We start from the raw sequence: 12069 nt of genomic DNA, 5'->3' as shown, positions 1-12069 counted from the left end.
GAGGACGATGTCAAGGCCCGGATAGCCAACCAAGATCCATTATGTATTTATTATTGTATATAGAATTGCGCAATGGAGATTCTGGAGCAGGTGATTTCTCTGAATGTTGGCGCTTTCTGGCCTGACTCTACCAAAAAGCATCGTGGAGACTGCGCTGACGGGGGCTGGTTTGATGGAACGATGGGGATAGGAAATATGAATAAATAACAAGTTAGCTAACTAACTATATGGATAAAGTAGTTCGTCAAACAAGTAACTAACTAACTAACTAGTTATAGTTAGTTACTTTGTTAGTTAATTAGTAAGGCGGGATGATTAGTCATCAGTAGCGGAGGAGGATATTGACGTGACAAGGGTGATCGAAACCAACCCAAGAGCTAGTTACAACCGCAAGTGCTTAATGTAAGTGTACGAGAGAAGAGTCGATTGATTGACTTTGTTGAATAAACGTTGAATATACAGAGGGATTGCGGTATAGGTTGCACACTGACAGGTATCTCGCACTCGCAGTCAACTAGTTAGTCAGGTACACTAGTTAGTTAACTCGACAGCTGCATCATCCAAGCTCTGATGGTACGGAGGGTTGAATTTAATCGATTCAAACTATAAAGCATGATCTTTTCCTACAAGCAGGGAAAAGTGAAGGAATGCATTTGGCACCCGATGTCATATATCATATCAGGAGCCCTCGGCTAATGCGATAAAAACGGATTTCTGCTATACAATTCTACAATGCAACTGCAACTGGAACTGCAACCAAATGAGACTTCTCCATTACCCGTCTCAGTGACACCCCTAAACTGCTTCCATAGTTTTTCCTCCCTCTTGTGGAAGTGGTTTCCCTGAGACAGGGGCCTCTTCCGTATCTCCTGCACTATAATACCCCTCGGCGTGTCCACTTCCCGCAGTCAATTTCGCTCCTTTTCGACCAATTATATACCATGGCAAGCTGAACATATCGTCCATCGCCTCCAGCGACTTGCCGGTGGTTTCTGGCAGGAAGAACCACATCCATGCTAAACCCATAAGTGTAACTGCTGCAAAGAAGAAAAAAGTCCCGTAAGGCTTCATGGCTGTGTCAAGCAGCATGGTCGGGACAGCTTTCGAATTACCACTGGTTCAATTCAGATTCAGCCACATTGATTCGATATCTTAGTCAGTATGCTTGCCATTTAATATTGACTGGAGGAGGACCTACTATTGATTTGCGAAGTGAAAGCACATCACCATCGATGTACCCAGGGCTCGCACTCGAAGCGGGAATATTTCCGCGTTGATGAGATACTGCAGGATGACGTGGTTGTTAGAGGTATCAACTCAAATGAGATGGTGACCTGACCATGGCGCCAAACCTGGATGCTATTCCAGCCAAGAGCCCAGCCCACTCCAGATACATATATGCACACAATTGCTGCTGTGCCAGCGCGCTTTAAATGCCCTTCCGGCTTGAACCCGCCTTCTATCGATGGAACGACTGCTAGGTAAATTGCCACGTATAGCATGCTCAGAAATTGGAATGATATTCCATATCCAAGAGCCCTTTTGCGTCCCAATAAGTCAACCAGAAAGAGAGCACAGATAAGAGAAGACACCAGTTTCACGACACCAAAAATTGCCGTGGCAAAAAGTTTCTCCGATTGACCTGTCGTCCCCAACATGGCAAAAAATTCGGGCGCGTAGATGGTTATGCTGTTTGCTCCCGACCATTGACTGAGCAGCTGCGACATCAACCCGATCATGATACGATACCGGTTAGAGGGTAATAGAAACAACTCTTTAAGTGGTGCAAGGAAGTGTGACCCCAAGGTTGCTTCGTGTTCCCGGTCTAACTGCTCCTGGATATCCATCATCTCTGTCTGAATGTATGGATGTTCAATTGGGAGATTGCGCAATATTGACATGGTTTTCAGAGCCTCCTCTTGTTTCTTGGCCTTGATTAAATATCTAGGCGATTCATGAACCGTGAACGAGAGTACAAAAATGATTCCAGCGAAGATGATGTGTAGTGTTGTCGGCACAATCTGGTTGTTGGTTTTTTTTTTTTTTTTTTTTTTTTTTTGGTCAACGGATGAAATGAAAACCATGGTGAGAACACTCCTTACACTATGGGGGGAAAGAATGAGGGCTTAGCAAAGTATGAAATAAACTCATACCCATTGTGTATTAGAGCCGTCACTAATATGGATCGAACTACCCCAGCTTGCAAAATAGCTCAGCATGATACCAAGATACACCGAGCCGGAAAATGAGCACATGCAAAGGCCGCGAATTGCTCGAGGGGAAACCTCCGCTAAATACGTGGGAGCAACCACTGTAGTTTGTCCAACCTGGAAGACTCGAACTTAACGATGTGCAGCCTCAGTGATAGGGGTGAAATTTAATGTTCTCACCCCAATGCCAGCAATGAACCGGCCAGCGTACACTTGCCCAATCCGACCATTTGCTGTCATGAATATCACGATACCAATGACCCAAATTGCACAGAGCTGTCGCGTTGCCTGGATGCGTCCGATACGGTCCGTCACGACGAATGCGCTACATGAATCAGACTTGTATTCTACTTCAAAGGGATATACATAGAACCCTACAGTAGTGCACCCACAATACTACCGATCTGGACCATGCCAGTTATGTTTCCCAATCTATCCGCCCTCCCTTCCTCACTCATGTTGGGATCTTTCAAGTGATATTCAGCGATAAACGATTTTTGCTGCACCGTCCCTGAAATAAGCCCTTCGTCGACCCCTGCGGGAAAGTACAATTAGCCATAGGGAAAAACACTCATCGACAGCATCAACACAGCGCTAAATGTATTATGGTAAACTCACCTCGACTAGCTCCCATAATGCCGAAGCATAAAATCCCCAGACCTAGTTTCCAGTTAAATACCTCGCGAGGCGTATTGGTCAACTGCTGCTTAAATATATTGGGCATATTGACACTGGATCGAATTCCCAAATATTTCAAACAAATAAGATTCTGCTGTCACCTAGAAATTAACTGACCAGTCAACTCGGCATCAGTCAAACAGGAGTAGCTGTTAGCTGAGCTGGAGATATAGATATTATTAACATCACTAATAAAGTCAACTGATATAAACACAAGTTTCTCTGCTGAAAATGAGTTATTCATCACTTGGCATGTCACAATGGAGAAAGATGAGTGTTAAGTGAAACCCTGAGAGAAGTCTCAAAAACAAAGTAAAGGGTGACCCCATTGGCTAGTTAAAAGCTGGTGGTTTGCTTAACTCCCTGTGCACAATCATTAATTGAGCCAGGATTTTCATCAAGATGCGATAACTATATGGCAATTGATTGATAGGTCTCAGTCCAGCAGTCGCGAGCATGGCATTTCACCCATTGAAACCTGAATCATGTTCCCATCAAACGCCTAGCATTCATCCATCCTCGAAGCATTTATCCTCGAGAGGCAACATCGCTGGTTTGTTCCGCCTCAGGCGAATTTTCTAAAGGGAAACCAAGCTGCTACACCATCACCATGGAACTCCAGAAGAGCGTGTAGCTTGCAACATATTAGTTAATGTATTTTTCCCAGATTCTAAACGGCGAAGTTTCTGATTGACACAGATGCCAAAACAAACAACCAGCAATCATCAAAGGACTGCGAAATTTCCAACTGAAAAATGAAACGCGATGACCTCCATCACATCGAAAGTTGCACCCCGTTTATCCGACCACTGCTTAAAGAGATTATCAATCCATCAGATCCTCCAGCTTGTGTTTTACACAGCTTACGCTGCACTTGGATGATCACCTCTTAAAGGCCTCCTCATCAGAGAAACTAACGACGCATGAAGTCAAATACGGTTCCAGAAGGACTCTCAAGGCACTGAAATTATTGCATGCCGGCCGATTCATACATACAGGTATTTCACCTTCACACTCTTCCTCTTCACACATGTGAAAGTGCATAGTGGCTAATTTTTGATTCCATTAGATGTAAGCCTGACAGCGTCCTCATTAATATCTACAGGGAGGAAGAAATCCTCTTTACTAATTTTTAGCTGGCGGATAGGGGAGCGCTCTGTCAGCTGATTTAGTATATGCGAAGGACGGTGATTTGAACAGAGCACCTATACGGAGAAGCACCTGAAATCTATATGAAGATAGGATGGGGCACACCATCCAATATATGGTCTTTCAGTGCTATGTGGGCAGAATATTGGACATCTTTTACGATATGGATCAAACTAACGCATTCATTCTTTGATATATAGTGATAATTTTTCATCTTCAAACCAGATATTCCTTTTCGCCACGATGACTATGAGCTTTATGCCAGTGTCAAATTCTTTGGGCCTTTTCCCTTTCCTACCACGAAATTGCAGGCATGGAGACTTCGAATATCTTATTTATCAGTCTCTGCCACCAGAAAAGCAGATGCCTTTCATTCACGCGAATCTAGACGAAAGAGATGTTAAAAGAGGATGGAGATTTTATCCTTAAGATCATGCTAGAACGATATATTCCCGGGTACGCTCAATACGGCTACAGGCCAAAATTGCCTTTGGAAAAATCAAATAAACTGACTGCAGAATTAACAGAATCCCTGAGGAATTAATATTGCAATACATAGAAATATGCCCAACATGCAGACCAACTCTATCTGAACCACTAGTATCGGCTCCTGAAGAATTCCCAGATGTTGTTGAGTTGACAAGCACATGGCAAGGTACCTATGCCAATTAACTCTGGGAGAGGCAATTGATGTGTTTATTAGTTATATCAAATATTTGCCTGATGAATTTAGGGATAAAGTTACAATATCCCGGAGCATGGCTGGGATGATCGGAAACACGCTTTGTGGTTACACTACAGAATCAGTAGGTCTTCGCAAGTCACTGTTGCCATTCGGCATCGCGGCGGATGTTTTAATCCCCTGTTGAAAGTCAGGCGGGTTTCTGGATAGCGATAGAGTTTCTGATGAGACGCGAATTTCCAGTCGATTTGCGGAGTGTGATTTATTATGGTTGAAGAATATACTGTTTCACGGACTCGTAGGCTGACCAGTTAGGGACAGTTTCAGGGATCAGATGAGGGCGTATTGAGCAGGCTCGGAGAAACGGCGCCTATGAACGCTCTGAGTCCTCTTCAATTGTCTTTAAAAATGTTTTCTTTGATAAGAGCTCTCTTGATCTCATGTTTCTCTCTGTCAGAGTCATCATATCTCAGTTCAATCTTTACAAACTATCAGATTCTCTAACTGCTGCTGATATCTTAGCAGTATTCTCAAAGATTCAAAACAAAAATAAACAAGAATTTTCAGAGATTTTTCATATAAAAAAACCTGCTTTAAAAAGAGTAAAAAAAGTTATTGATTTTAATATTATGTCAAGCTTTTAAACTAGACACAGGTGAAACAGTTGTTTGATTATCAGCTAGATAAGTGATCTAGATGAAATACTAAGATAATTTTTAAGAGATGAGTTCAGAGAAAGCTCTGTTTATATAGTTCTTTTTCTTAATGCTGTTTTTCACATTTACATGTTATTTGTATGTAAAATAATTGTAGAGTTGATTGCTATATCAATGTCTAGACAGTTGTGATTACTGATTATCTCAATTTGTAGTCTTATACTGTCAAAGAACTAAACAGAGTTCACTTATTCTATGTCATCACATTCAATTTCTTCTTTATCTGCTGAGCTAGACTCTGGTATCTGATTATAGTTTTCTCCATATGCTGAGAGAAATAAATTTTGAGGTCTTAATTAAGAACATAAGAATTTTTTTTTATTCTGATATAAAGATAAAAGATATGATGATATAAAATGAGCTTACATTTAATCTTTTTGACAGTGTAATCATTACTGACTGAGATGACTGGTAATGGCAATTGTCTAGACAATGACATAGCAGTCAGTCTCACAATTATCTCATATACAAATAACACATAAACATAACACAATTGTCTAGCAACTGCACTAAGAAAACGAACTATATAAACAGAGTTTTCTTCAAACTCATCTTTTAGAAATCATCTTAGTATTCACTCAGATAGCTTATTTAGTTGACAATCAAACCTCTGATTATCTGTATATAGATTGAAGCTGTGATATAATACTGAGATCAAATACTTTTTTTGCACCTCCACGTTTCCCGTTGATGTATGGCTAGTGATGTTTACAAAATTCGACTAACTTCCATCAATTATTGAACTACAACAGAAAATCAAACAAGTCCGGCCCTGCGCCAGACATCTTCAGATACAATCACCATGGACATGGAAGCTAGGGAGATCCGTAGAAATGGGCCTCACGCGATGGGACCAAAGCAAAAATACAGGCCATCAACATATCCCGGAACTGTAACCATCGTCCGATTAGCCTTTGACATCTGACCAGATACGTACATCGAACGCTGCGGTATCGAACTCCAATTGTACGGCTATTATTGGTATTAAGCCACGACGGCGATAATCACGCCATCCATGTCCCTCCGAAGGACGACCCATCGTTGGGAGAGCATCTGCGTGGTTGCGGTTCCATTCTGTGGAATTTGGCAGATCACTTTCATATGTTTGGGATGCGGCGTCGAGTTCTGCAAAGGAAGGGAGCCGAACAGAAAGTGAGCGTGACACTCGGGGAGGTTCTGATCCTGTATATGCAGGCATTATGAGTTCCTGGGGAAAATATATAGAAGGAATTAAAATCTCGTAGGTCTCTATCTAATAACTCCACTGTCATAATCATTCTAGCCACCCTGCGATAACAACATTGGAACCACGTCATCGACTGCCCAACGATAAATAGTTAGTTAAATAAAACGTGGGAAATGTCAAATCTTGGACCTTTGCGGGAACATTCAAGCAGTGGCAATTCTGATCTTATTCCATCCCCTTAACGAACAAATGCAACCCTCGCATAGAGAGGCGTATGTGTCTACACAGGTTCATATGGCTTTAGCAGCATTTATTCAGATGGGAAGAAATCGTAATCACGAGTTGCCTACATTAATCTTCTATTTATATCAAATAGTTAATGTCGACATTCTTTTTTCTCTTCGGTTTCAACACTAGAAGTCCCTCTCAAATCTCAATGGACACATACATATATTCTAAAACATGGACCAGCTATCACTAGGCACTCACATCTTCAGCTCCTAATGGCCTAACATTCAAACACACCGTCCAGAGCAATGCACCAACTAGTCATGATCGAATGGCCGTCATACAGTATCCAGGCTGGGGATTAGGACCGCGGTATTCCAGTCAGCCATCACCCTCTAGAAGTCGACAGCACTCTTGTCTTCTTTCATCTACGGGGATCAGCAGGTTCTTCACGACCTACAGATCCCTCTGAAATAACCACCTTCAACATGGCCGTGGACCTCAAGTTGTTTCGACAATATTTAAATATTGACCGCTTTCCAGCACTGCTGGGCCACTCGCATGGTGCCAATATCGCGCTGGCATACTCGAAATGCACCCACAGCAATATTGCCAGGCTGATGCTCATCGATCACCGGCTTCTTAGTTGTGACGCTTCGGCGACCTTTGCATGCTTGCGAGAGGAGAGAAAGGGGCGATACTAGGTTTGAGGCGGCGTATGATACGCTATAGACGTCTCATCCAAGTAAGGATGACGAACTGAAAGAATTCTAACAAAAATTATTCCCATATATTTCTTCGATCCTGAAATTGATGTTCCCAAATATCTTGACGCGCTGGGTGATGATCAAGTTTCACTGTGGTGTCTGGAGAGCATGAGGGTATGCAATCGGAAAGTCACGCTGCGTAAACTGATGGTTGACGGGATAAAAGCTGTCACGGCGAAGACTTTGATTATATTTGGCGGACAAAATTGTCAATGCACTTTAGGAAATACAGAGCAGACGAGGAATCTCGGTCAGAATCACGCAACCGTTGTTATATTGGATCAATGTGATCCCTTCACTTGGCTGGAGAAACCGGATGCAATGTTTACGGTATTAAAGAAATTTCTTGCGGCATGCTGGGAAGCGGAATGAATGATGGTTCCATTAGTGTCTGGCTGTCCCAACGATCAGTCCGACCTGAGGTTTACCCGCTACGCCACATGCCCAGAGTATAACTGGGTGACCTTTCTTTACTGATGAGAAGGCAGTGAGTAAGGAAGAAGTGGGAATTCACACTGTCACATAAACAAATAGATATATCGGTGGCATATTCGGGAATGCTGGAAGCATATCGCACGTATATTTCATTCGTTGACTATGAGAACCATGCCGTGGTTTCTTCAATTCGACGAAATATATCCGCGCCGATCAATTCAAAGCAAAAAGAGCCTACTGTACATCATTCAGATGTACATAGCTCTGTATATGATATAAGTTCGGTGGATGGGGAAAGTTAAACAGAAAATGGAAACCGGAACTCCAAACTTGAATATAACTCAAGAAAAATCTCAGCAAGCCAAATCATTCAAAAGCTTCCGGGTATGCCATACAAACCAACAACTAGCGATGAGGGAAAAAATACACAAATAAATCTCAGGAATATTGAGGAACCATTACGATTCGCGAATAATTCTCGTCTGTTTCTTCGCGGTCCCAATGTGAGTGTTGTGGACTTTGGTCGCGAACTTTAGACTGGTAAGGGTTTCGCTGAGATGCTCATGCCTAGGACTGACCATGACGAACATTAACGTCTTAGAGTTGCCTCCCAAAGAAAATTGAAGGAGGTATGTGAGCTAAATGACAGAAGATTAGCTCAAGTGCCCATGTTTGAGAATTGGCAAAACGCTCGGAAACGTACCTTGCTATTTCGGTACGGAATATGTGCGCCGTCTTTCCCTTGCCCAAGGGCGGCAATTACATCACCCAAGCAACTCAGACTGCGGTTAATACTTTGAGTTTCCTTCAATCTCTCTCCTGTGGCTTTCGAATGGCTGAGGCGTTCACTGCCAGCAAGATCAACAAGATTAAGAGTTCCTTCACTCCTTTCTCCCGTGACCTTATTTTCTCCAATTAGTTTTAGGATAAAAACAGAATGTGATCGTGAAGATCGCTCGTTTGCTTTGGTTGCAGCAACTGAGCGATTGGTTGCAGCACGACGTAGAATGGATGCAACGCGTGCGGGGGAGTCCAGGTTAACAGTTGTAATATCCGTGATTGTTGTTTTGCACTTTTGCATGTCATGGCGTATTTCGTGCTTCTTCTTATCGAATTCGTCTGCTTTGCCAAGCAGATCGTTCAAGTTTTCGTTGTAAACCTCGACAAAATTCCCCTCCATTGCATAGTGCCAGCCCTTCTCTTCCAGCGACCTTGCTGTATCGTATATTTGATGAACAGCCCGAGGTATCATTCCGTCATCAGAAGACATTGTGTGGGTCTTCCCGCTTCCCGTTTGACCATAGCAGAATATACATACGTTGTATCCATCCAACGCACTTTGAACCAGTTGGCTGATCTCTTCGAAAACGTCAGTGTTTTGAGATGATGGTCCAAAAACGTGATCAAAAGAGTAAAAGTAATTTTTTGTTGTAATGTTCCCAAGGCTACTCTTTTCCTCTGGACCAAGCACCGAAATCTCCTTCGAGTCGGCTTCTGAATCGGGAAATTCGATTTGTGCCGCATCTGCATCTGACTCATTGTCGAGTATCGGACGAACGCGACAGAAAACACGAATGTTTCCCTTCAGCTCCTGTACCTGATTGTGAAGCTTTCTTCGCAACGATTCCTCTTTGCGTAGCTTTGCCTGGGCGACGCTAGTCTCCGCCAGGGCATCTCGGAGTTCCTGATCAAGACGAGCAAATGCATCGGACTGCTCCTTGTTACCCGACTCGAGGAACTCAATCCTAGCCTTCAGTGCACGAATCGAAGACTCTAGGGTCAAAGTATTACTACTATTGGTCATCAGGTTTTGTTGAAGTTCCTTATTAAGTGTCCGTTCACGTTCCAAGTCACTTGTCAAACGATCCACCTCGGCTTTTACGCTCCGAAGCTCGCGGTCTTTATTTTCAGACTCATTTCGAGTACGTTGTATTTCGACAGCAGTTTGCGCATTCATTTGGCTGAGTTCCTTTTGTCGCCTGATCCTCTCATCTTCAATTTGGGCGTCGCACCGGCGATGTAATTCTCGCATCTCGTCTTGATGCTTCGCCACAAGGTCCTCGAGCTGTTTTTTCGCTTCTTGGCGTGCAGTTTCTAATTGAACGCGGTGCTGCCTGTCCAAGTCATCCATGGAAATTTCGTGATCCCGCGCGACATCTTTAAGATTATTCTCTGCCACAGAGAGACGGGATTTAGTGGTGTCAAGTTCAACGCGGATGGAAATGTTTTGCTCAGAAAGCTGTGAGTTTTTATCTTCCACCTCCTGGACTAGAGCGGACCGAGATTTACGTTAGAAATATCGAATTTCACTCTGCGGGGACCAGAACTTCGTACATACGTCGGGTTTTATACAGCTCTATGGCTTCTTTAAGACCGGCGCTTTGGTTGGTTGTTCCATGAAAGCGGCTCAATAGCATATCGCACATAGCATTCATATTCTGTAATTTGGCGTCTTGGTCCCAAGCTTCGACTGAAGAGTCACGAGTTAGATACTGTTTTACTTTAGGAGGGGATTTCCTGGGGGATTTTTTAAGAGATGTGGGAATGTTCTGGGAAAGGGGAGTGATGCCATGGGTTGTTTTAACAGAAGAGGATCGTTTGGGCCTGGTGGTTTCCTGGGCATCATGTCCGTGTGGTAGGGTAAGGGTTGGCGGGGAAGTATTGAGGGTCAAGCCCTGCATTGCGGTGGTCAAGGACACGTTCCGCAAAGTCTCCCGCACTGCTAAGTGGGACACTGATTGTGCAGCAAAGGAGCTCGACCAATCTGAAACATAATTCATTTGGTTGTCATAGCTGCCTCTTCTTGGAGTTGGGCCAGTTTTCAATGAAGGGAAGGGTAAGGATTCGGGTGAGGAGCATTCCAAGGAAATTGTGTCCATACCCTTTCGTTTCCCCAAGATCGAGTCATGGAAATCGTCATTTCGAGTGCTCATTGACGTTACTGGGCGAGGGGAGGCGGAGCCATGAGTGCGCCCATAACCAAAGGACGTCTGGGGTCGAGCGATACTTCGGGCAGAAGAGCGTGCCCGGGAAGTAGTGCTATTGGAGGCGGAGTTAAGGTTGTGGGATGTATTTCGTGGAGCGGCCGAAGCAGGGCGAGAGGAGCTCGAGGTCGAAGACGGCAACAACGGATAAATGGGCCTAGAATTCAAGGATTTGGAGGCTGAATGGCCAAATTGATTTGGCTTTCTGATTTCACCACCCCTTTCGGCGAGTGTTTTTCTGTTCTGAACTGATTCCATAGCTGCTAATAGATGAGTACCAAGGTGCTTAGAAATTTCCAGCTGTCAAATAATTTAATTGGCAATGTGTTTTAGTTCATGCTAGAACCTGGAAACTAGGACCTACTCATGGATTTGACGTATTTGCGACTGATAGTGCCCGGCGGAGGCATCATGGTGCCAGCGGCATTGTTTGCGGTGGATGTGATATCATGGAGACTTCTCCCGGCTGAGGAGACCACGTTTGGACGAGGAATATTTGACGAGAACTATAGAGAGATTAAAAAATATCAGTTACAGAGCATGAGGAGGATTAGAATGAGGAATCGTTTTGGAGCTACTAATTGAGAAGATAGCGCACCCTTGGGATATTCTCGTCGCCGTCCATCCTTAAGCACCCAAAAGAGAGGCGAGCAAAAAGAAGAAAAGGAGAAACTGATGGATGGACAAGTAGACAATGCTTGATATTTTAATAATATTCTTGAAGATCCATGAAACGGGATGAAATTCAGCGACAAGCCATGAAGGTAGGTGGGGTTTGTCGTGCAAGGAGAATGTCCAGCCAGCAACTACAGTAGAGGGGATGATGTAAATGATGAAGATGAGGTTTTGTTTGTTGGATGTCAACACGGCCAATATTTCATTAGGTAATAACACCTTCTGTCATCTGCAGCTCTGGGGAGGAGCAGTCGTGCATTCACAGTAGATAAACAACTATTAGAGTGTTTGTTGATTGTCCCTTCCTGAAAATATGAAAGAGGTTTGAGGACTGTAAACAAAGCTAGTCCTAATGGGGA

General features: G+C 43.6%; 4 protein-coding genes across 4 annotated transcripts; 1 reads left to right on the top strand and 3 right to left on the bottom strand.

The window, feature by feature from the left end:
- Positions 1-795: 795 nt before the first annotated feature.
- On the bottom strand, positions 796-2934 carry PAAG_00010 (arabinose-proton symporter; the record flags this gene model as incomplete). The annotated part of the gene is made up of 7 exons (XM_002797425.1): positions 796-1114; positions 1199-1284; positions 1353-2021; positions 2154-2327; positions 2391-2535; positions 2589-2745; positions 2829-2934. The coding sequence occupies 7 exons, from the start codon at positions 2932-2934 to the stop codon at positions 796-798; spliced, it is 1656 nt and encodes a 551-aa protein (XP_002797471.1).
- Positions 2935-6250: 3316 nt separating this feature from the next.
- On the bottom strand, positions 6251-6633 carry PAAG_00009 (hypothetical protein; the record flags this gene model as incomplete). Its single annotated transcript, XM_002797424.1, has 2 exons — positions 6251-6325; positions 6373-6633. The coding sequence occupies 2 exons, from the start codon at positions 6631-6633 to the stop codon at positions 6251-6253; spliced, it is 336 nt and encodes a 111-aa protein (XP_002797470.1).
- A 704-nt stretch (positions 6634-7337) lies between these two features.
- On the top strand, positions 7338-7553 carry PAAG_00008 (hypothetical protein; the record flags this gene model as incomplete). Its single annotated transcript, XM_002797423.1, has 1 exon — positions 7338-7553. The coding sequence occupies one exon, from the start codon at positions 7338-7340 to the stop codon at positions 7551-7553; it is 216 nt and encodes a 71-aa protein (XP_002797469.1).
- A 956-nt stretch (positions 7554-8509) lies between these two features.
- PAAG_00007 (carboxy-terminal kinesin 2) lies at positions 8510-11660 on the bottom strand (the record flags this gene model as incomplete). Its single annotated transcript, XM_015843876.1, has 5 exons — positions 8510-8689; positions 8755-10319; positions 10390-11298; positions 11400-11541; positions 11634-11660. The coding sequence occupies 5 exons, from the start codon at positions 11658-11660 to the stop codon at positions 8510-8512; spliced, it is 2823 nt and encodes a 940-aa protein (XP_015700211.1).
- Between the last annotated feature and the right edge of the window lie 409 nt (positions 11661-12069).

The sequence above is a fragment of the Paracoccidioides lutzii genome, assembly GCF_000150705.2.
Source record: "Paracoccidioides lutzii Pb01 unplaced genomic scaffold supercont2.1, whole genome shotgun sequence".
NCBI classification, from domain to species: Eukaryota; Fungi; Ascomycota; class Eurotiomycetes; order Onygenales; family Ajellomycetaceae; genus Paracoccidioides; species Paracoccidioides lutzii.
The sequence above is the reverse complement of the archived record's forward strand: the minus strand, read 5'-3'. Positions and strand labels throughout refer to the sequence as shown.